Source organism: Nycticebus coucang, chromosome 7, assembly GCF_027406575.1.
Source record: "Nycticebus coucang isolate mNycCou1 chromosome 7, mNycCou1.pri, whole genome shotgun sequence".
Classification (NCBI taxonomy): domain Eukaryota; kingdom Metazoa; phylum Chordata; class Mammalia; order Primates; family Lorisidae; genus Nycticebus; species Nycticebus coucang.
This window is the reverse complement of record NC_069786.1, coordinates 66,423,653-66,449,226: the sequence shown is the minus strand read 5'-3', so window position 1 is coordinate 66,449,226 and position 25,574 is coordinate 66,423,653. Positions and strand designations below refer to the sequence as shown.

The following is a 25,574-nucleotide window of genomic DNA, read 5'->3' as shown; positions in this document are numbered from 1 at the left end:
GAGACAGAAATTAAAGGATGGAAAGTAAGACATATGATTGATTTAACATTTTCCTAATACATTCCAGTCCTGGTCTGAGTAGATAGAGCAGTGTAATACACATATTTTTTAAAGCCCCAAATTGTCCTGAATGCTAGAGAAAGTATATAATTGAAAAATAACACCAGCCCACTCTTCACTTGATTAGCCTTAAAAAAATAAATAAATAAATAACACCAGTATTTAGACAGATCACTTAATCCGAAATTACATTTGTCATCACAGCACATAAAGCACACACACAAAAAAAAATGAGTATCTCAAAAAAAAAAAAAAACAGATGCTGAAAATATGCAATTGTTCCAACATGGTCCTGTTGTTCCTCCGGGTATGTTATCTTTCAGACACATCCTCTCTAAGCTCCTCCCACTTATTTTTTTCAAAGGAAATATATTTCATAAACAGGCTTTGTCAGGTTTGGAGAGAAATTACTTATGAACTACTATTTATCATCCCGCTAAGTAGACGCCTTCACAAAGAACTGACGTGTCAAGAGCGCCATCTTGTGGCCTACCTGGGAATCTTAAAGAGTGTTTTCACAGGATGCATGTCAAAGAGGGGCGGGTCTCCGTCTCCCAGTTCAATAGCTGTGATCCCCAAGGACCAGACGTCACAGCGAGCGTCATAGGAAGAGTCATACTGCTGCTCACAAGCAATGACCTATTAGATAAAAGCAGGACACAACACATCAACCTCACTGCCACCTCAAATGTCCTAAAAAGGCTCCTAGCCAATCTTAGCCCCCTCTCAGTTTCCTTGGCCACACTGATATTAACTTCCAGTAATAATGAGATGCATGGATTCTAGGCCTTATTTGTATGTGACTAATTTATCATCTGATATGTTCATTAACTATTAAAATGTGTCAGTTCAGTTCAAAAGGCATGCATTTAAACCTCTAAGTACCATAAACAGTGCCAAGGGGAAGCCCCTCTGTGCCAAGGGGAAGCACAAGGCTTAGTGACCCACTGTCATCCGCACCCTGCCTTGTAAGGAAGCCTCGTCCTCATCCTTCACCTCACCCTGAATTCAACAACGAGCAATTGTTCTCAGAGATGCTTGTCTACTGCATGAACTCCCCAGGAGTCTCACCCATTCTACAAAAAAATGTTGGAAGATTGGCATGGTTAACATAAAGTAGGAACCATTTCACCCCATTCCCTTTCTCCAAGAACGTCTGCCCCTTCCTCAAGCCCCCAAACTGGTTTGCATTATAGCAGCAACTGCCACTCCAACTCTTGACCTGATGGTACAAGAGCAGCAGAACCAGAAAATGACCCGGGGTTTGTCATTGCACTGTGGAGCACGGAACCCTGTAGAGAAATCTGTTTCTATCAACTTTTTGAGTCAGGCAGGGAAAGCCCCTACACTCAGACCCTGATGATTATCATAATGGGGATGGGAGAAGTAAGGGGGGTGGCTGAAGAGTGTGGAATAATCTGGTGCCCCTGTTTGATCTGAAATCCCCTGCCACGATGACCTATGGCTAAGGGCAGGTGGCAAACTTCAATGTCCACTGATCTAAATTCCTACAAGGTTGACAAGTGGTGCTGACAGTGAACACACGGAAACCATAGTGACAAGACTGTCCTTCTAAGTCATCATAATGTCTTTAGCTTTTTCGCTGAATAAGATGGAACAGCCGACTATAGTGAGCAGAGGAGTGACAGACCTGGCTTATGTTTTAGCAAGATCACTCTGGGTACTGTGCTGAGGATAAATTGAAATAGGACATGAGTAGAAAAAACAAAGCCTGTTAAAAATGCTACTACTGCAGGAATCCAGCTGAGAGACAGTGAGATGGTGAGCAATAATCAGATTCCAGATATAATTTCGAAGGTAGAGCCAACTGGATTCGCTGAATGGGGCTTATAAGAAAAAGGAGTTGAGAATAACTCCAAGTATTTGACCTGAGCAACTGTCAGAATTGAATTGGGGCAGACAGTAAGAAAAGCAGGTGTGGCGTAACAAGCTAGAGCTCCACTTAGGACACGCGAAGGTTTGGATAGCTGGGAGACATCCAAATGGAGAAGTTGATTTATCCTGCGAAGAGTCATACTGGCTTCTGACCTAGAGAATCACAAGAAAACTGCTATGATCTGAATGTGTTCCCCAAAATTCATGTGTTGGAAATCTAACCCCTGATGCAACAGTGCTGGGAAATAGGGTGGGGGGTGGGGGGTGGTGGTTAGGTAATGAGGTTTCCACTCGCTAAGAAGAGGGCTTGCAAGAGTGGGTTTCACCCTCATCTGCCTTCTGCCATGTGAGGACACAGTAAGAAGGTGCCCACCAGATGCCAGCATCTTGATCTTAGACTGCCCAGCCTCTAGGACTGTGAGCAAATACATTTCTACTATGTGTAAATTACCAAGTCTCTGGTATTCTGGTACAGAAGCACAAAACAGACTATGGTAATAGAAACATGTTGTTTTAAACCACTGAATTTGTGTTGTTGATGTCAGTGACAGAAAACTAGTGCAACTACTCTCTTTCAAATCCAGTTCATTGACTTGCAAAGCCTGGCAAAATGTATCAACCACCTTGCCCCAGACCTTGAGCTCTTGCCCACATATTTGCTCTCTACCCTTCTCTTTTCGCTTCTGGACTGGACAACATTTCCATATACCCACATCCTTGGCCTAGCTCCATCCCTGTCTTCTGAGTAGACTATCCTATCATAGAATAGGATATTCTAGAATATATGGTCATAGTTTTAACACATCATTTTCAAACATGCACTCAAACTGAAGTTTAAATAATTCCAATTTTAGAACCAGAGGTCATTTCATTGCCCCGAAGACCTTACTTTCTTCACCCTAATCAGGTGAGACCCTACACTATTTTTAAAGATCCCTAGGGAAGGCTATTAACATCTTCCCTTTCAGAAATGACATTTTCAAAAGTGTAGTACAAACATAATTTTAGACCTATCAGTCAGCAAATAGTTCACTGTTCTTATTCATGACACTGTGATGGGCCATGTGAAGGACAAAAAAATTAGATTCTATGGTTCCCCAGTAGGAACTGTGGCCAACTGAAACATAAACTGAACCTATCATAATTAAGTGACAAACCACGGCAACCCCACAAATGTCCTCAGACAATGTGTACTAGCATGTCCAATAGAGGATATGGGCTCCAAATGCTTAGGATATTAGAGGGAGACCACTGCTGGCTAAGCAAGAAATTAAAATTATCTAGTAAGGTATCTAGTACTCGGTCTCCAACTTCCAGGGAGAAATTCAAATCAACTTCTAGTCATCTTCTGGTGGGACACAGAAGGCAATTTCAAGAACACATCCAAATGTGGGAAATGGAGACATCCTAGCATTTCTCAAATGTTGTCATAAAATATTCAAAACTTTGATCTGGGTTCAATTTCTCTTTACAAACAGATGGTATCTTCAGCTCAGTCTGATTAATAGAAAAGCATCTCTTGGCCAAATTCTGTTCTGCCCAAAAGTCAGTTGATCACATAACAAAGAAAATCTTTAAGTTCAGCCTTCAAGGAAATTTATAAAAAGTTATGCTAATAAAATAATTCACAAATAATTATTGAGCCAGGCACAGTAATGGGCCCCAGAAAGAGAAAGTCAAACATACACGGAATTTCATATTTATAATAATTCTGTGAAGGAGGTGCTATTATCCTCTTTTGTAGATGTGGAAATGGAGGATAGCTCAGTTCAACAGCATAGGTCAGCTCAGTTCACACAGCTAGCAATTGTCAGGGCCAGACTTCGAACCCAGACTGGGAAAACAATAAGTAAAAATAATCATTGCCATATAATAGTGCTATACACACATGTATAACAGAGGTTATATTCAATAAATTATCAGTTTCTGTACTCACATTTTGACTAAACTAACCAGGTTAATTTAGATTTTGTCACCTAAACTCCATCTTCTCAGAGGGCCTCTCTTTCAGGATTGTTCCTTACCAGGAATAACAGACCCCTTATGTAGGTAATACGTGTGATGGAATTTAAAGAACCACTCTTAAGAGAATGCATCCCAGCTAAAGGTCGACACAGCTGGATTCCTTATCAACATAACATGAAAATCTGTAACCGTTCTTTAGGGAAAAAAAAATAACATCATTCTCCTTGGCTCAGCATTCTCCTTATCTCCAGGTAAAATTAAGTTGAGTTAAGAATATTTGGAAGGTCAAATGATCTTGGGTTCCCTTGTCCCCAGGAGAAGGTGACCTCTCAAAGAACTCTCCGAATCAGTTGCTGGGCTGCTCCATTAAGGGAGGAGAGTGGCAATGGCAAGCTAGTGCCTGCTCTGAGACCAGGTTTTCCAGGCTCTGTAAGTCATACTGCAGGGTGGAGAAAGAGGGGTTGAGATGGGTTTTAGCATCAGGCCCAGGACCTCAAACACCTCATCCTCCCACACGCCTTCACCTCGCCTTAACCATCTCAAGGAGAAGACACACCCTGGGCAAGTGAATGCTTTCCTTTACTTAGAGTAGAGTCTTGACTTCAATCATAGGAGTCGGAATGATGATGGTGGCCATGGAATGGAGAGGACAGGGTAGGTGTGAGAGAAAGTCCAAGGGAAGACTTGGAAGACTTGGAGAGTGACTTAAAATGGAAGTTTGTGGAGAGGGATATGACAGACATTTTGATCCCAGGTGGCCGAGAGAATGATGGTGCCACGTACAAAAATAGGAAAATCAGAAAGAGAAATCAGTTTGCTAGGAAATATAACAAGTTTTATAGGATAGTAGACAAGGTGTAAACAAATCACTTATGCTGTCTGGACCACTCTTGACCGATAAAATGGCAAGGTGGGAATGAAGACTTACACCACCCCTTCTATGTCTAAGATTCTGACTTCACGATTTCCAGATAAGTGATCTTGGTGAGTACTGCTAACGTTCCCGTGCAAACTAACTAGAGTGGGGGAACAGGAGGGCTGGAACTTGGAGGGGATTTTACTGCCAATACTTTACAGATGGTCTTAAGGTCTATGAAAATATGCCAGTGGCTGTGATAATGCCCCGTTAAGGAAGATGAGCTTCTGTGACAGAGCAATCGTTCAGACGCTGGTTAATGGAGCACGTCCAGGTCCCCACCTTGCCGTGTGAACTTACGGCTTTTCTGGTTAGACCACACTGCTACTTGTATTAGGAGGAGGAAAAACACTAATGTGGGGATTACTAGCCAGATCTATGCACTAGTAGCCTTAGTGCCCCAGCTAATAGCTATTTTGCCGAGCAATAGGCTTCAGCCTCCTAAATGTTGGTTGTTACCACCTTGGCTGCCAAAAACTTTTCTTTCTGGGGGGAATTAAGAATAAGAAACAAGTTTTCTCTACTGTTTTAGCTCAACTGGTCTTTGGGAAAAAGGCAGCAGGCCGTGGCTCTGATGGCCCGTGCAGTCCTCCACAGCCTTCCTCAGACTAACAAATTCCATCGTTTCAGACGCCTTAAATCCACCCCCCAGTTACTCCCCCCGGCCCCGCAGCACAGCACCTCCTCCTCCTCTCCTCTGCGGGAGTTTATGGAGTGAAACCACACCCACAACTTGAAAGCACAACTACTTGGACATATACACGGGTCACTGTGAAAGTTTTCAGACAGACTTCCAAGAAGGACGATTGACAGCGCCCTTTCTGATTCACCCGCGCAAGTGCAAGTGCAGTTGCTCAGCTTATCGCTGTTGCTGGGAGCTTCATTTGTTTCCATCCACATGGACTTTATGTTTCTTGACTGCCGTGTCTCTCAGAACTTTCACGATGACCCACGTATTCATGCCCTCACCCATCCTTGGGCATGGTCAGCTGACTTCTGTTGAAAACGGCTGACCCTTTCCTCAGCTACAGCCAGAAAGTAGATGACAAAATACCACTGTCCGCAGCTCTCGGGTTGTGGAGAGATGCACAACTCTGGCTCATACCAGCAAATCCAGAGCCTTTTGGTTTTGCCACCCCCTTCTTCGATGATTTGGGCAAAATATTTCATTTCCTTGCACCTCTTCTTCCCAAGCAAACCAAGCAACTCCTTTTCCGTGGGCTTCATCTGAAGCACTGTTTATGGAAATGCTAGTTACTGGCCAGCTGCAGTGGCTCACACCCATAACCTGCACTCTGGGAGGCTGGGGTGGGAGAAGTTCTTGCACTCAGGAGTCAGAGACCAGCCTGAGCAATAAAGTGAGACCCCATCTTTACTAAAAATACAAAAAATTATCCAGGTGTGTGGCAGACACCTGTAGTCCCAGCTACTTGGGTGGCAAAAGCAGGAGGATAATTTGAACCCAAAAGTTTGAGGTTGCTGTGAGCTGGGCTGATGTCACACACTCTAGTCCGGGAAATAGGCTGAGTCTGTCAAAAAAAAAAAAAAATACTGGTCATTCAGCTTTTTCTATAGTATCAAAACATTAATAGTAGATATCATTGGGTCATTGATGTATGGATAATATTTTATTTGCTTATTACTGCTTTAAGATCTTTTGCATTTTCCAAATGTCTATAGGGAGCATAAATTATTTCTACAATAAAAAGGAGCAAGTTTTTTTGTTTTGTGTCTTGAAAGTACTATTAAATATTGAAAAGTTTCCCTTAATGTCCAAATGTGTGGTTCCTTCTTCTGAGGTATTGGTTGACTGTTGGGATTCTTTATCAACAAGTTGTCAGGTTAAAGGCGATGTCTTGGTTATAAAAGTAGGTCCCCATGGGCAGTGCCTGTGGCTCAGTGGGTAGAGCGCCGGCCCCATATACCGAGGGTGGCGGGTTCAAACCCGACCCCGGCCAAACTGCAACAACAACAACAAAAATAGCCAGGCGTTCTGGCTGGCGTCTGTAGTCCCAGCTTCTCAGGAGGCTGAGGCAAGAGAATTGCTTAAGCCCAGGAGTTGGAGGTCGCTATGAGCTGTGACGCCACAGAACTCTACCAAGGGCAATAAAGTGACACTCTGTCTCTAAAAAAATAATAATAATAAATAAAGTGGGTCCCATGAGATTAATACAAAAAGAATGAAAGAAAATCCCTTCTCAAATACATTTACTCAGGCCACCATGAGCCATGAAATGCCCCAGGATTATAGTTGCATTTCAGTCTAGACCGAGGGTAGGGATTATTGTAAGGCTCCCAAGAGCCTCTCTCTCTTACAAGTGAGATTCACCTCTGCCTCTTGCAGAAGCACTTGAGCTATATAAGAACCTGAGAGAACAGGTTAAGAGACCCTGTATGGGTATGGTGAGGTGGCTCACGCCTGTAATCCAGCACTCTGGGAGGCCGTGATGGACAAGACCCCATCCACACTAAAAATAGAAAAATTAGCCAGGTGTCATGGCGGGCACCTGTAGTCCTAGCTACTAAGGAAGCTAAGACATGAGGATCGCTTGAGCTGAGGAGTTTGGGGTTGCTGTGAGCTATGATGCCATAGCACTCTACACAGGGTGACAGAATGAAACTGTCTCAAGGGAAAAAAAAAAGGAGTTACCTCTATGAATTACACTGTATATAAAGGCAATAAAAACAGTGTGTCCAGCATATGACCTCCTGGATTCAGAAAACCTAAATTTCTCCAACGAGGTATTTAAGTCATTTATCAAATTGTATATCAGAGAGCTGGTGGGCTGAAATATCTTTCAATAATGTGATTTTTAACCAATGCTTTCAAAGAAATAATCACGGGCTTTCCAGATTACGTCCAGCCGTGGGTGTATTTTATTGTTATATTAATGCTGGCTGGATAATTTACGGACAGCTCTCGTGCTGTACTATAATCTGTTTTGCGTTCATAAAAGAAAAATTTACCAAACTTAGAAAATAATAGATACTATCAGACTACTTTATTTTTCCACTAATATTTTTTAAAGTCATTTAAAATGTAATTAAGTTTGCCTTCTATGCCCTTACTGGAATTGCTCATGTCATCCAAAGTTATACTACCTAACCAAAGGTCGAGATTAAAATTTCACTCAAGTACACAGGCAAAATGCTGTTATCTCAAGAGCTAAATCCAGCTATATAAGAGGCAAGGCAAATATATCTAAAGCTATTAATCCTTGGCTAACCTTGAGCCCAAAAATGCAGGCAATAGACTGGCAAATAAGATGGGCTGAGAGCTGGAAAGACAAACAGGATTCTTAATTTTGCTGACATAATTCATGCAGCATAATTGATAAATGTTATTCATTGTAAATATTTCTAAAATAGAACTTTGCAGGAATTGGAAGTTGCAGTTACAGTATAAATATTCCACTGGCAAATATTTTTCAACAGTTTCACAAACAAACATTTCGAAGTGTTACAAGCTGAGACTCAGAATAAACAAATGAAGTCTCTTCTCCAGGTTTAAATATAATTTCAAGGGAGGATGTATTTGAGATTTAAGAGGTTTTTTTTTTTCTGGAAAGGAGATATGAACTAGATGAACTGAAATTGATGTATTCGGGGAAGGAGTCTTTCATGAAACTCAAACTAAGGCTAGAATTGAATCTACAGTTTGTACACTGAGAAACTGTCAGAAATGATTTAAATTAGAATGTTCTTAGGAATTTCAGAACAGTCTCTAATTAAAATGTGATGCTCTGGCCAATTCTAGCATTCTGGGAGGCAGAGGCAGGAGGACAGGTTGAGCTCAGGAGTTGGAAACCAGCTTCTTGCAAGAGTGAGACCCTGTCTCCACTAAAAATAGAAAATTATTTAGTTATCAGGGCAGGTGCCTGGCTAAAAAAAAAAAAAATGTGTATTCTACAGGTATCTTTTTTCCAGGATTATAATATTCAGCTTAAGCTTTTAAAGAAATAAAACCAGGTTCAAATTTAAAACACCCAGAACACTCTTGCACAACACCCAGTTTCCCTCCATAGCCAGAGGTACACTAGTTTTGGATTTCAGACCAGCACACAACACTGATTTTTATACTTGAATTACACGAAAACCTTGGTGTATGTCAGCTATATGTGTGGGAAATGTCCTCCTCAGATTCAGGACCAATATCCCCAGAACTCCCCTAGGATAGGTAAACCAGCACGCCCAAATTTTGTATGTGTCCTTAGTCATCCTGGGATTCCTGAAGGAGCACATTTGCTTGAAGGCAAATGTCCCACTGTCCTCCCCACCTCTAGCAGCTGCCTTATATGGAAATCTATGCTATAAGGACCAGGGGAGTGACTCATCCATCCCTCCTACCTTATAAAAGAAAAAACCAAGGTCCCTAGGGGAGAGTAGTTGACTTATCTGAAGTCACAGAGCTGGTTCATGGCCAAACCAAGAGCAAACCAGTCTGAATGAGGCATCTCCTGGGAATCCTTACAACATGGGGGGTGCTGAGCCACTGCCAAACAGAGTCCATATTGGGTAAGCCACAGCCACAGTAATGTCACGCCGTGAGCACGGAAGCACATGTAAGCATTAAGCGAGTGGATTTCTCCCCACATCTCACTTCCAGGTCCCCTCCCTCTCCCCTCCTTTGCCAGTCAGCGCTCTACTTCCACAGAGCACAGCCTTACGAGGAGCTCTACAGTTCAGTCCATTTTACAGCTTGTTAGTCCACGTCCCATTACCCCAGACCAGGAGACAGATTCAGAAAGGTTAAGAGACTTGCCCAAGGTCACACAGCTAGTAGGCAATAGAACAGAAGCATAAGAAACGAGTCGGGAAAAAATGTTTTTCTCCTCTAGAATGCCTCTGAAAAATAGGAAGGGAGGCAAATAAAACAGAATATCTGAAATTTCCCACTTGGGCAGACCCCTTACTTAGGCAGACCTCCTTCTCTGCAAGGGGTCTCTTGTTTCTGTCTTCATCTGGGCTGATGACACCATGCAAATCAGGATGGCCTCGGGAATGTCATATGTTTCTGTGATTCTGTTTAACTTTCGAAAACTACAAGGTAATGTAAACCTACCTTGGATGTAATACAGCATAATAAATACTAATGTATCCCCCTCCTTTTGCTTCACCCCTTCTGGGTCCCATTCCTAATATTGACTCCTCACCTCTTGTCTGGCTTGGGCTGAGCCTCCATGCCCTGGACAGGGCAGTGGAGACTCTGACAGGAAGTCAGCCACTAGCATAATAATTTGAGACTCAAAGGTCAGGCAGAGTCAAGGTCGACTCTGACATTCCTTCAGCAAACACTTCTGCCCCTGCGGTAACAGAATCAGTTCTTCCTCTTTAGCGGATGAAGAAAGGAAATGGCAGGTGCCTCAAAGCTTCCCTCCTCCCCAGAGTGGTGGGAACAGCCTAAAAAGTTCCAAATGTTCCTGGTGGCTGTTCCTTCAACACTTCTTGCTTAGCACTGAGGGGATGTGAGGCCTCTGCTCCAGGCTTCATGTGCTTCCACACATCTGGGACTTGAAGCCCTCTAATGAGGTCCTATACTTAGACCAGAAGGAGAGTGATGACGTGTTTCCACCGCCTCCAGGGCCAGCCCCCCACCTCCACACTGACAGAGACACATGACTCAACCTCCCCACAGAGCTCCAGCTGAGAGGGAGCCGTCATGGCTGGAGCTGGATGAAAAGCTGGTGCCGCACCCAAACCCTTCCCCCACCAAAGCCCAGAGCCCTGGGTTGTGCCTGGGGGCTTCAGAAGGCAGACCCATTATGCAAATGTAGGCAGGGTCTCCAGAAGGAGAAGGGGAAGAATCTGTTCCATCCAGGCTAACACACGACCCCTGGGGAGAAAACCGGGGAGCAGCAAAAGGCTGCAGAACAGTGACCTTCCACCTGTGTGCTGAGGCACATGGGGAGCCCTGAGAGGATCTTAGGTGCTTGGTGAACATTTTTAAAGGTCATTAATTAAATTATTTAGGAAAGAAGTTCCAAGCACAGTAAGTATATTCTTTTTTTACTCTTTTTTTGGATCAACATAATTGAAGTGTGCTGTGGAATTTTAACTATAGGTTCAAGTGTGCTGTGAGATAAAAAAGGTTGAAAAACACGGCTATAGAATCTCAGAGATAAATATTTCTGGGGAAAGCACACAGGTCTTTCCTCCAACAACCAAAGTTCTAAACCTCTCACTTGGGCAGCGCCTGTGGCTCAGTGAGTAGGGCACCGGCCCCATATACCGAGGGTGGCAGGTTCAAACCCAGCGCCAGCCAAACTGCAACAAAAAATAGCCAGGCGTTGTGGCGGGCACCTGTGGTTCCAGCTACTTGGGAGGCTGAGGCAAGAGAATCGCCTAAGCCCAAGAGCTAGAGGTTGCTGCGAGCTGTGATGCCACAACACTCTACCAAGGGCAACAAAGTGAGACTTTGTCTCACGAAAATAAATAACTAAATAAAATAAAACTCTCACTTGACTCTCCTGAGTGCCCAAGTCCTGCATTCCTCACAGTGACATGACTGGCAGATGGGATCCCAAGAATCTCCGGTCTTTTAAAAGACATCCACGTAAAACAGACCCTGGAGACCACATAGTCGTCATCAGCTCATCCTTACTGAGAGCGCGGTGGCAGCCCACCTTCCTTGTTCATGGAACACCAGAGCTGCGGAAGATGAAGGCTGGAAGAGGTCCTTGCCCCTAAAAACCGCAAAAGTCCACTGTAAAATAGAAGGTGTTGGAGGCCGAGACCTCTTAAGTCAATCTCTTCTTTTTAAAAATGAGGACAGGCTAGCTCGAGGTTGGAGTGGGTGCAATACATGTCTATGCCACCATTTCTTAAAGCACTTACTATGCCGTCTACTGCCTCCAACACCTTCAGCACACTGTTTCATTCTGAGTGCTGAGGCAGTTACCTCTTCAAACTCCTCCCCATTTTACTAGTCAGAAATATACAGTACCTTGCCTGAGGTGGTGCCCACGTGGATAAACTGGTATCTATGATTTGCTCAGCTCTGACCCCAAATTTGTGCTTTTTTACCCAAACTGAACCCATATTAAAACCGAACCACAATCACTTTTTAGAAAACGAGAGGCACAATTTGGACTAAAATTCAAAACTCCTAAATTCAATCCCAAAGAACTTTATTTTTCCAGATCCTTCCCTTTGGTCATGAATTACATTGGCTTCTAATGTCATGTTGAGATACTGTATTTTCGTTAACATATTAAGAAGGATAATTCTTATGTAACGTAATTTTAAAAAATTTTAAAAACCCAAGATTCATATTTTATCTGGTGCACTGGTGGTCACCAACAGTTTGTTATAAACCAGGTACGGTGGTTAAGAGTGAGGAATTTGGAGCCAAATACCTGGGTTCAAATTCTGGTGGCATCACCTAATAAATTGTCTAAGGACAAGAATGATCACTTTCTGTGACTTACCTACTTTATCTAAAACATTGGACTAATAAAGCACTGACTTTTTGGCACTATTGTGGGAATTATAAAGCAATTAGGGCCTGGCACATAATAAGTACTCAGTAAATGCTAACATTTATTTGGGAACCATCCCCTTTAGCTAGAGCTTAGGGAACAAAATGGTAACAGTGACAATAATAATATTTCAGCTTTGTGGTGTTTTATGGTTTTCTCAGCCCTTTGACACAAAATATCTCATTTGTCATCTCTAGGCCTGGCAGTGCCAAAGGAAATAGCATTATTGTATCGTTTAGCTAGGAATGGCATAATTAATGAAGACAAGGGTGACTGCAAAAAGCCTGTGATATTTCTGCATTGGTGTAAGCTGGTTGTTATGGCAACCGTCCCCAGTGAACGACCCTTTGCCAGGCAGAGAGAGACCCATTTTTGGAGCCGTCACAGCACATCTGTTTCTCTCCTCAGCTGATTAGCTCGTATTTTCAACAATGAGCAGATGGAAGTAAAAAGGGAAAAAATTTTTCTAAAGAGAAGCAAATGTTTATTTTATCCACAAGTCTGTTTTCCAATACAGAAACAGACCTTTAGCTGCTTCAGGAAGATGGTGAGTATACTGGATCCAGAATACATGGGCCGCTGCTTGAATTGGTGGAATTGCAAAGTATAGTGCCAATTATAGGGCTTTCACTACATCCTTTTTTTTTTTTTAAGAGACAGAGTCTCACTTGGTTGCCCTCAACCAATAGAGTGCTGTGCTGTCACAGCTCACAGCAACCTCCAGCTCTTGGGCTTAGGCAATTCTCTTGCCTCAGCCTCCCAAGTAGCTGGGACTACAGGCATCTGCCACAACACCAGGCTATTTTTTTGTTGCAGTTTGGCTGGGGCTGGGTTTGAACCCACTACCCTCGATATATACGGCCCGTGCCCTACTCACTGAGCCACAGGCGTCACCCTTTCACATACATCTTTTAAAATGATGTGTCTCAAACTCCAATTTCAGAGTATCATTTCACCTTCTCTCCGCTGATCTTTGAGGTATGAGTTTTCCACACAAAGTACCCATATGAATACACCGTAAAGTGAAAGAATGTGTGTTTCTTCTCCCTGTCTTGGTTTTTTTCTTCCATAAAATGGAACTGGTGTTCTATGCTCCTGAATGGCCCGCCAGCTTTGACATGTAGTAGGTATGTGAATTTGGGCCTGAAACCTCCTACAGCTCCTGAAGCCTCACTTTCTTTGGTGGTAAAATAAGGGAAATGACATCTACTACTGAGTTGTTGAGAGAATGAAATAAAATAATATTTCAAAAGCTTCTTGTACAATCCCTGATATATTAGTCAGTCCTCGGTAAGTGAAAGTTTCCTTCCTACCACTCACTTGCTCAGCAAGCACAATGTTCAAAATACATGACCATCAGTTGACAGGTGGCACTGGCCACTGGAAGGTAGATTGGCCGGAGCTGGTCCTACCTGTCAGACACCTCTTTTTCCCTGTAGTTGCTGGATCATGAGGACATCAGGGTGACTTAGGGAAAGGGACAGGGCACCTCTTGTGGCTGGGGAATACTCAGGGGGCTCTGGACAGCAGCCATTAACTACCCAGAATAAAAATAATTCAGTATTTTAATAACCAGCATGGCCACACCAGTGCATGCCAGCTAACTTCATGGCATCATTTTAAGACAGTCTGCTGATGCCCTCTATAAAAACAATAACGACAACATTGGTATCTTTTCTTGGATTTCAGTCACTTACAAACTTCGGTCTAATTTTTCCCTACATGTAATGATGGGAAATGCGCAGTAAGTATCACCTCTAACTCCCTGCCATTACCATTAATGAACATAAATTAGGCTTGTGACCCTTTCTGCAATGGAATATTACCTGGCACATATGTGGTACAAATAGTGGCTGAGCAATACTGGCAGTAGGCACAGCTTGCACTGGACATCCTGTAGTTCAGCATATCAATATGATTTCCCATTACCATTATTGACCTACCCATCCTGTGTTCACGGGCACCTGGCCTGACAGAGCCTTCAGTTCCTTACCTATGACGTCAGTGTGATCGTGCCTGATTGGCATCTTCACAAGCTGGTATATTTGTACAAATTCTAAGCAAATGTGGGATACAATTATTCACATAATTTTTTATAAGAAGTTGGCCATCAAGAGATAGTAATGGAGCAAAGAGATGTTAAACATGGCTAATAGGAACACTATTTTTTAAAAGAAGTGCCTAAGATACAGGCTAAAGTCACAGGCCAGGAGACCAGAGAGGCTTAATCAGGGAAACAGAAGGTTGAGGGAAATGACTATGACCTGGCCAAATATTTTAGGAGATGGATGATGATGGTGGTGGACTGTAAGAGGGAGAGAGAGAGAGAGAGAGAGAGTGTGTGTGTGTGTGTGTGTGTGTGTGTGTGTGTGTGTGCGCGCGCGCGCACATGCTCAAACAGACAAAGCTGTACCCTCTAAGTAAGCTAGTATCTTTAACACATAGCCCTACAGGTTCCAAATAGTTGGCTAATTATCTTGAGAACTTCAATGATTTGCTACAAAAGAAGGGTGCTAAATATTTGGGAGAGTGTAATGGGTTGAATTGTGTCCTCTCCCCCCCCAAAAATGTTGAAGTCCTAACCCCCAGCACCTCAGAATTTAACTTATTTGGAGTTAGGATCATGCAGATATAATCAGTTACAATGAGGTCATAGTGGAGAAGGGTGGGCCCCTAATCCAGTGTGACCAAGGTCCTTGTGAGAAGATGGCCACGTGAAGACAGACACACAGGGAAAACACCACGCGACCCCTGAGGCAGACACACCCAGGACTGTCAGCAGACCACTCCTGCTTCCGCTGTTGAGAGCCACTTGATTACAGCAGAACTAGGAAATAAATAAGGGCTAAATAAGTCTTCCACCCCAGGACAGGAAAAAAACACACTTCCACATCTCGGCTGGCTGTAAGACAGCCACACGATTATAAAGGGAAGCTTCTGTTTGTACTGTGTGACTGCTGGCATGCTGTACAGGCAATGTTGTCATGACCACCCCAGAGTCAGTGTCCAGACAATGAAGTCCTGCAGCTGGCATTGTTCACAGCCACAGAAATCTAAGAATCTGGACTTTGATGACTTTATTAAGTTGCTGGCACAATAAACTCTGGAATCAACTACTTCTGCTCTTATATGAGAAACTGAATTTTCTATTGTTTTGCTCATGATACATAGTTTCTACATTGAACTTTTTCTTTCCATCTTAAAATAATCTTTCCTCTACTGACATACAGTGTCTTTAGTTTATTAAAAATTGTACCAATCCTAAGCCAGGCATGGTGACATGTGCCTGTAGTCCCAGCTACTCGAGAGGCTGAGGCAAGAAGATCACTTGAGCCCAGGAGTTCGAGACCAGCCTTGGCAACATAGTGAGGATCCCCCATCCCTAAAAAAGAAAAAAACTGTACTGATACTGAATTTTAGATTAACTCTTTCACTATGCCAGACAATTTGTCTACCCAGTATCATGGTTTCTAAATACTAATACACTAAGGGTACCCCATAGAATTCTTCCCCTACACTGCTGACTTGATACTGTTCTACCCTGTTTTTCAACTTTAGTGGTGGACAAAGGAGGCAGTAAGAGAAATGAGTGGAGAGTGTTGACCATGTGACAATCAGTTGATCTGTGAGCATCATCATTTGACTACAGCATGGTCACATTACATCAGCTACCTGGCTCACAGTATAGCCTATTTGAATTAAATGTGACAGTTACTCAAGCTTGTGAAATAAAAATGGAAATAGAAGTGGGAAAAGAATAATGTGGTTCAATTTCTCAAAAGTAAAATAAAATCAAGGATCTTTTCATTGCATTTTAAAAATAAAAGCACAAGTCATCAGCAATGATTTTATTCCAGTGGTACTGGTGGCCTGCAGTGTTGCCATATTTAATCTAAATACTACTTATTCACATAAGCAGAAGAGAAAGCATATTAAGATTAATATTCAATGCAGGCCATCACTCAAAGACAATGATAATTTGAACCATTATTGATTATACTTTCAAGGACGTCCTTGACCCAAAGCATTGCTCAAAGTGGACAGTATAAACGTCAGTAGAGAGTGTTGAAACAATTGCCAGGTTGTTCATGTGAACATTTCTGTGGGGGATTATGGAGCAAAATAGGCTTTGTTAGAAAAAGCAATACTCCATTTGGAAAATGAAAACATGAGAATAGTGCAGGCCTATGACCCAAGGACTGCAGCCTGGGTCTGGGAGCACAAGGGACCAGAGCAAACATCCTGTGAGAATTCTGCTCTGAGCCACCAGACACTTGCTCCTTAAAGTGCTGTCAAGGTCTCCACACCTTAAACTGCCTATTCCTCAACCACCCATTGCAACAGGCAGGATGCAGCGCTACCTTCACCCCGCTGAGAGAGGAGCCAGTTCCAGGGAGTCTGGGCAGCAGATGCTGACCACAGACCACAGACTTGCCCCCTAAAGAAGCACTCTGCACCCTTTACTTAATACAACTAAAGCTGCAAAGTCTGAAACACCTCATAATAAATGTACAAAGCCAAGGGCAAGCTTCTCTTGATTACATTTTGTGACTCTGAAAATACCAGTAGGACACCCCAAATGAGTTAAGTGACCTCAGTTATATTTTCCTTTCAAAACAAATCAAAATCAGTACAAATTTGCTAATACCAGTAGTTGTAAGGCCCTCCCCAAGCTGCCCCCCGAATTATCATATCCTTTTGGCTTGTTTTAAAAATCAATTAATTCATTCATCCAGCAGATATTTTTTGAGCACCTATTCTGTATCAAGCACTCTATTGACGGCTGGGCCTCCCAAGTCCCTTCCAAGCTTAGAATCCAGCTGGGAGACTTGTCTGCCACCGACTGCAAGGCAGAGTGGTGTTAACGCTCTACTAGAGGTCAGCCCTGAAGCTGCAGGGAAACTCGGGATAGGAGCGTCTGTGTCAGCAAGGGATGAGGGAAGATTTCCTAGGAGAGCTAGCATTTCAGGCTTGAAGATAAAGAAGGAATTTTCCAGAGCTCTGAGGGTCATTCTAGATGCTAGAGCAGCACACCAGGGGTTTAAGGGAATGGTATATCTATAGGGCTTTGGAGAGTAATCTGTTGTTCACTACCACTGGAGCATTAAAAACAAGTAAGTTGGGAGAGAGTTATCTAAAATGAGGCTGGATAAGCGGTGCATCTTACAAGGGTATATGTGAAACTTGGTAAACGGTCTGTGAAGCTAGTGAATGATGCCCCATGATTATATCAATGTACACAGCTATGATTTAATAAAAAAAAAATAATAAAAAAATAAAATGAGGCTGGATAGATAGATTCAGGGCTGGAATATAAAGGGCTTTATCTGTAATCCAAAGGAGTTTTGACTTTATCCTGCAGTGTTTCTTAAAGGGGAGTAAAGTCTTTATGAAAAATTTGTCTCTGATTTTGTTTCAATTCTAATTATATTAACAATAATAATAATCATAATTGGGGGAGAGTAAAAAACATATTCCAGATTATCTAGATGATGATTTGGCACTCAATTTCCATGTCCATATTGTGTTTGCTATTAAGTTAGCACCCAGCCAACAGAGACGTTTGACAGTCAGAGGCCAAAGGAAATGCCACATGGAATATGGTAATGGGTGAGCCAGACTCAACATGACCCGTGCTACCCTGCTCTGATACATAATCACACTGTAAAAGGCAACTGAGCTCCACAGAGCAGCAGTGTGCAGGATTACTTGAATGTTCCCAGCTTTGTCGTTTTTTCGTAATACATGTTTTTCCATTTGCTTTATAATTCTACTAACGTAAATGACAAGGAGTTTATATCTAGTTCCGTGATTTTTAAAACCTACTGAAGAAACACATTTAAGGTTTAAGTACACACTAGAATCAGCAGCATTTTTCTTTTTCTTTAAAATAGTTCTAACCCAAGGAAGAAAGGGGGCGCCATACGTGATAGGGCGTCACTGAAGACGTTTAAGCAGAGATTGGTGCGAATCACTCACTCTGCTGGGACACCCCTCTGGCAGTCACGCAGAGGAATGACCTCCAGGCTGACAGACAAGACAGGGGCAGACATGTAAGGAGGTGGCCGCCTGAGTCCTCTTATAAAAAGAGCCCATTTGCTTAATCCCCGTCGGCTTCTCTCAAGCAAAGGTCAGCAGGCTATGTAATTCAATGCTCTCCTGACCAGCAAAACTGCACTGGTATTTGAGGGCAGGTCTTATTTAGCCAAAAGCTTCCTCAAATTTCAACATCATTTTCCAGAGAGTTCTGTTAGGATGCTAGAACTAAATTAGGACCAAATCGCATGTTTTACTATAGAGAGCCAACAAAATACACAAGAGAAGTTACTATGTACATGGAAACGAAAACCAGGGCCGCTGTGTATAGTTCCGCAGGACAGTTGGCAATGAAAGTTGCTTCTTCACCAAATTCTTCTCTTCACCTATCCAGAGAAGTTGACTTTTTCTAATTTATACAAAGGCTGGATGAACTTCTCAAGTCATGACTCTTGGAGATGGAGAGGGTTGCATCTTCTGGAGGGAACACATTTTTCTAATTTCGTGATCTTACTTTTCTAAGATTAAGTCTCATCAGGAGCATTCACAAATGAACTCACATAGTTCAATGAAGATAAAAGATTTTCTCTTCCCTGAAAATTTTGGACAGCATATGACTTACCCACAAAAAGGCATCGTACCAAGGCACTCAACAAGTACAAAGGACTAGATGTTCTCTGCTTACCTCAGGGGCCATCCAGAACGGGGTACCAACTGATGTGTTTCTCCGTAGACGTGTACTCGTGAGTTGAGCTGAAACACCTACCAGAAAAGTGTGTCAGAATTCAGAAGTGAGCAAAGGATGATGCTGGATCAATGGCTAGCACACTTTTTCTTTAAAGGACCAAATAGTAAATATTTCAGTCCATTTGGTCTTTGTCACAACTGCACAACTCTGCTGTCATAGTACAAAAGCAGTCACAGTAAACATAAATGAGTATGGATGTATTCCATTGAAACTTTATTTAGGGATGCTGAAATTTGAATTTCATATAATTTTCATATGATACAAAATATTATTGAGGTTTTTTTCCATTTTATTACAAATATAAAAACCATTCCTAGCTCATGGGCCCTGTGAAAATAGAAGATGGGTCATATTCGGCCCATGAGCTATAGTTTACCAGCCTGTGTGCTGGAGCATTTATCATTCTATCTAAATCATTATCATGTATTTTTCCTAATGAATATTCCTGTCCATATCACTGTAAACTTAGAATAAAAGAAAAATATCAACAACCAGCATCATCCCGAAATATCTTCCTGTTTTATTTCCAAATTATTTCAGGAGATTTTGTTCTGAATAAGGTGCTTTGTTTTATGGAGAAAGAAGATCAGCGAGTATAATCTACAACAGAACATCAGTGTAGACATAGAAAGATTTCAATGCTTTATCTTACCTAAAAGCCCTGGAACCTGGCAGGAAAGCTATGTCTGTCAAATGGAATAAGAAATTGACTAATACTATTATCTAGGACTCAAAGCTGAGGAACTGAATTTTAATATAATTCCAATGTCCTTTAACCACCTCTCTTCATTATACCCAGTGGGAATTAAGTTGAAGGAAAGGTATACTGGATTAAGAGTCAGTGTTTTCCATCTCAATTAGGGCTTTTATTATGTGACTGCCTCACTTTTGAGCCTCAGGTTTTTCATCTTAAACTGGGGATAATGATAATGAGACAGAGCAGGAACTGTTCTTAAGGGCCTGCCAGGTCCCCCCAATCATGGAGATAAAGGAAAAATCTTGAGTCTCTTCAAGGGAAACTCCAAGCATCTCGCTAGCCTTGAAAAGTAAATGATTGACCTAGTAAACCAGAAGACAGCAATAGCAGTCTCTCACCAAGCCAGAGTTGCCAGGGATTTTGGTTCCCTATAGAAGCTAAAAGATAACATTGTAGATGATCTTCAGCTGTTGTTCAAAAACCTGCACCAGATAGAAAATGTGACCTGCTCTCACCTAGTCCTCAGATAAGGAGGACCTGAAGACTGAAATCTGACCATCATTTTCTTTGTTCTAAATTTCTTTTCAAGGAGCCTGGAGAAAGTTATACCCATGCACCAAACTAATGAATAACTTCTGTGGATTGGTTTATGACTTCGCATGCAACTTCTGCTTTCCTGGAATGTACTCCTGCCTTAAACAATCCTTGTTTGTAAGCCATCAGGGAGTTCCAGTGTTGAGTGTTAGCTGCTGGTTCTCCATGGTTGGTGCCTGCAATAAATGTCTCTTTCTCTTGCTGCAAATCTCGGGGTCAGGGTTTGGCTTTACTGCACTGGATGACAGGACCCTAGTTCGGTTTGGTAATAAAAACAGTTACAACACAAAGGGTTCTTCTTAAAAACCAAATAAAATAGGAAATGTAAAAATGTAAGGAATTTTACATTTTTACACTTCACAATTGTAAGGAATCCTTTCATACCAAGCAGAAGACTAATGTTTCCATTTAAGAGAATGACTGAGGTTGCCACAATGTCACTGATGATGAGAACTTAGAAACCTGACTGCTGCGTGTTCATTAGCAAAGGACACACTTTAGAGACTATCAGGCATAAATCTGCCAAGGACTCAGGGATTGTTTTTGAGTGGTAGTTAGGTTGTCAGCTATGCTCCTGTATTAGAAGGCCAAAGAGGGCTCTTTAAACTCCATTGAACCATGGCCAATTTCCCATTTTACCAAGTTGTCCACTACAATTTTGCTAAAAACAACTATATCTTACTGTTTTTAGTTTCTAGAAATTTCTTCCACAGTGACTGAAAATTCAGAACCTCCTACTGCAAAGATTAGCAACATTTACTCTCATGCCAAATCTCAAAGCTGATGAGTAGCTAAATTAGAATCAACTCCCATCTCATACTCATCCTACTAATCTGTATCCCTCACAACATATTTACCGCCTCCAGGACCATGTGGAAAACACATTCTAATGTTCAACACACCGCATATTATTGGAGGGAGATCAATTTGAACAAAGTGCTCCCTCTGCTATTTTTCTTTGCTTGCTCTTTAGTAAACCGACCAAAATGCCCAAAACAACTTCATTTATTTTTATTTTTTCTGAGGAAATTATTCACTGATACATTCTTATACTCAATCTATCATACGAATAAAACGATGAATATTCAAAATCATCAACCTTATTTTTTACTATGATGATATTGATAATATATTAAAAAATATTTCTCTGTTTTCTCATTTTTGTAACAATGAGCTAGAGTTGAAGTCATTTAGATGATTAAACCACTTAATCACCCTGAAAAGGATATCCACATGGTCTGTCACTTTGTGGATATCTGCTGTAAGTGTTGCAAAGAGATAGTTACTAGTTCTCTGCCTCAGGTTATATTGACCCACATTTCCTTTTACACATCCATTTCCAGATATGTTTCCAGTTCAACCAGCCTCACATGTGTAGCAGCAATAATCACAATTTAAAGGGATGTTAGCTCCCAGGCCCACAGGACTATTTTTACCTTCTGTTCTCTGGGAATAAGGATGCCTAAGGCTAGTGAAAGTCATTTTAAAAACCAAACTGCTTTCTCTTTTCATATGCAAAAGAAGAAATGACAAAATGTAAATTACAGACAATTGCACTCATATGTGAAATTTTTACCAGAAAACCAAAAAGTTTTTCTACCCAAGTTCTTCTTGTGAAACACTTTTATTTTCTATCTTTAATAAAATTGCTTCTAAAGCTGAAAATAGATGAACAAACGGCATCTCCCAGGGTGATCCATCTGGTAAAACCCCCACGCTACAGGCTGCCTTTGACTGGAAAAGTCCCTCCGCCTATGGTGCAGCAGAGGGGCACCAGTCTTCTGAGACTGCAATAAATTGTCCCCTTTGGCTAAACTACACACATCAGGAAAACAAACGACAAGCAGTCATTACCAAAGTCAACGAGCTTAACTCCTCCTTCTGTTGTCAGAAGAATGTTATTCCCTTTCACATCACGGTGGATGATTCGGTTGTTGTGCAAATGCTGAAGGCCCTGCATGGTGTCCCGCCAAGGCCAAACCAGGGGAAAGAGAAAAGGGAAATTTACATGCTGATTTTAAAGCAATTACTCTGGTATTAAAACGTCTTATGAAAGTCCACATTTGGCTACACTTTCCTGCTGTTAATAATCCTTGCTTATCATAAGGCAGTTTCCCCATTATTAACATGCAATGAAGATCCAGGCAGTGCACAAACTGCCCCCTCTGCTGTCATCTCCAGCTTGATGGACATTCTTACCAAGAGGGCCCCATACAAGATGTATGAGATCATTGCTTCATCCAACTGCTGACCGCACCTGAGTAGACCTTTGACAAGCTCCGTGACTGAGCCCCCATTACACAGCTTCGAGAAGAGGTGCCAGACACAGAGAGGAGACCACATACAAAAAGAAAAGAAAAACAAAATTTAAGAAAAAAAGCCCACTGATTACTGACTCAATACAGTAAAGTAAATTTGCAGATCACAAAACTCTAGCTTGGAATAATTAGACTTCAAACTCCTATTACCCAGTCAAATCTTATTCCTGTGTGTGTGTGTGTGTGTGTGTGTGTGTGTGTGTACTCTTTATTCAAAGTGATGATTTGTGAGTGAAAGTGCATATCCGAAAAGCTGACTTTTCAATTGCTAAGTGAAATATAATAGCACAGATTATTATTTAGAAATTTGGGCCAGGCACAGTGGCTCATGCCTGAAATCTTAGCATTCTGGGAGGAAGCATGAAGACTGCTTGAGCTCAGGAGTTGAGACAAGCCTGAGCAAGAGTGCGAGCTCATCTCTACTAAGAATAGAAAAATTAGCAGGGAGCAGTAGCACAGGCCTTCAGTCCCAGCTACCTGGATCTGAGGCAGGAGGTCCACTTGAGCTCAGGAGTTTAAGATTGCAGTGAGCTATGATGGTACTACTGCACTCTAGGCAGTGTGAGAGAGTGAGACTCTGCCTCAACAAAAAAGAAGAAAAGAAATTTGAAAGAAATAAAAGCCATGTGTGAGGCCTCACATATGTATTCCTAACACTTTGAGAGGCGAAGGCCGGTGGATTAAGCTCAGGAATTCAAGACCAGCCTGCACAAGAGTGAGACCCTGTCTCTACTAAAAACAGGAAAACTAGCTATGCATGATGTTAAATGCCTGTGGTCACAGCTACCTGGTTGGGAGGCTTGAGCCCAGGAGTTTGATGTTGCTTTGAGCTATGACATTGCAGCACTCTACCCAGTGCATAGAGGGAGACTCTGTCTTCAATAAGAAAACCACATAAGTAATTGCAATGACTTACTGGATAGCTTTCACTTTATATAAACATTATTTATGTTTTTCAAATGTACATTTTGAGGATAAGAAAGGACTAGAAGAAGCAAGATACATGCCCTTGACCCAGTGATTTCAAGCCTTCCTGCTTCCTGTGCTAATACTGCTGTCGTGGGAAGCCCAACCAGCAGCTCTTGTTAGAATTGTTGCTGCAAGTAAAGTTTATGGAGTGGAGTTGCATTATGCCTACATTTCACCTTTCATAGTCAACTCTAGGCTCTCACCAACTTTATGTTCTTCTCTCTTTTTTTTCCCAGAATTACAAATACTGCAAAGTTATATTTTGTATGTTTGATCTTTGTTATATATTGTACATTACTGAAGTTTGAAAATATACAGCAAGTACACTGTACTTTCTCAGCAATGTAAGTGTTTTCAAAGGTAATTTTTACTAGCTGAAGAAATCAATGTGCAAGTTTGGGTTTGTTAGAAACCATCTTACATCAAGCGTTCTTAACTGTTCTGAGCAGGCCGTGTAAGTACCCTGAAAACGGAGGCAGCATGTTTTATATGCAGCTTGCATTTTTCCAAGGAGAAAATTCACAACTTCCATCAGATTCTAACAGACATCCTTAACCTTATAATGATAAAATCCTTTAAAGACCTAGGTTTCCTCTCCACACTTTGCAATTTGAGAAAGAGGTAACAAGAGGACACAGGTGGTCGGTGGGTGATGGCTGCTTAAGTCAGCTGGGCTTTTTTAAGCAAGGACGCCTAAGGGAGCACAGATTAATAGCTTTCTGAAAAGAAGACAACTTTTTATTGAGTTAATAACACATTAGGATGGGTGGCACCTGTAGCTAAAGGAGTAGGGCGCCGGTCCCATATGCCAGAGGTGGCGAGTTCAAACCCAGCCCCGACCAAAAAAAATAATAATAATAACACATTAGGATGTAGTTAACTCTAATTGTGGTCACTGCAACATTTTAATAAAAGGTAAGCAGACGTTTTTATTCCATACGTATATCACTCCCTGCTTTATACTTCACAGACATCCTGCACACGTAACCATCAAGATAGTCTAGGCATGAATCTGCCCATGTTTTTACCATTTAAATTATTCATAAGTGACAGTGTATGACTAAAAGTTTAACATAAAATTAGGAAATCTTTAAAATTAGCATAAAATTACTGTCTCTCAGAAATGACTTAGGAGGGATCTTAAAAGCACAAAATGCATTAAAGACTATGATTCCATGAGTTTGGGACTACATTAAATGACTTTAAAATCCACTGTCTGCCAACTTCAGGTTTAACTTGCAACTCCACACCCCAGGCTGTGATGGTCCTAACCTTGAGGGCTGGCGTAACATCTTCCAAAAGATTCCATATTCTGATTCTAACTATGTTTTACATGACCTGAAAAGACAAACAGTTCAATCTAATAATACCCTCTTGAGTAGTGAATGCATTTTTGGTGCCATAATTTGTATAATACTTAAAAGCTAGGCTTCTGAGAGACATAAAGTAACATTCTCAGAACTTCCTAAACTAGATTTTATGTATCAAGAATAAAAAATTAGAGAATTGGCCGCAGGACTGATGATCAGGGAAGAATCTAGGACTTGACATAAAGCAAGTTCTCTCCCCACAAGAGAAAGAGAGGCCTGTGGGGCTGTGCGCATAGAGCCTGGAGAGATGGAGAGGACGAGGTTAGAGTGGGGATGTGCCTTTTGGCAGGGGGTGTTTGTGCAAGGGGGTAGTAATAATAGAAGCTCAGTTTCTTATGACCCTCTCTCTCCATTCAGAAATTTAAAACCTCATGACAACAAGGGGTGTCCGTATCAAGTGAAATGGCAGCCTGGCATGGCGAGGCAGACCACACCTGAGATTATAATAACTGTCCCCTACAGCCTGTTAAATACTGTAGAGATTCAGAACTTTAGGTTCCATTTGGGGACCGGGGTAAGGTTAGAGT

General features: G+C 41.8%; 1 protein-coding gene across 1 annotated transcript in view; it reads right to left on the bottom strand.

Moving 5' to 3' along the window:
* The window catches only part of MYO3B (myosin IIIB), a 493,981-nt gene that overhangs the window by 459,937 nt on the left and 8,470 nt on the right, over positions 1-25,574 (bottom strand). Inside the window, 4 exon segments of the mRNA XM_053596463.1 lie at positions 554-699; positions 19,037-19,113; positions 22,245-22,344; positions 22,590-22,694. Coding sequence (XP_053452438.1) covers positions 554-699; positions 19,037-19,113; positions 22,245-22,344; positions 22,590-22,694 — 428 coding nt within the window.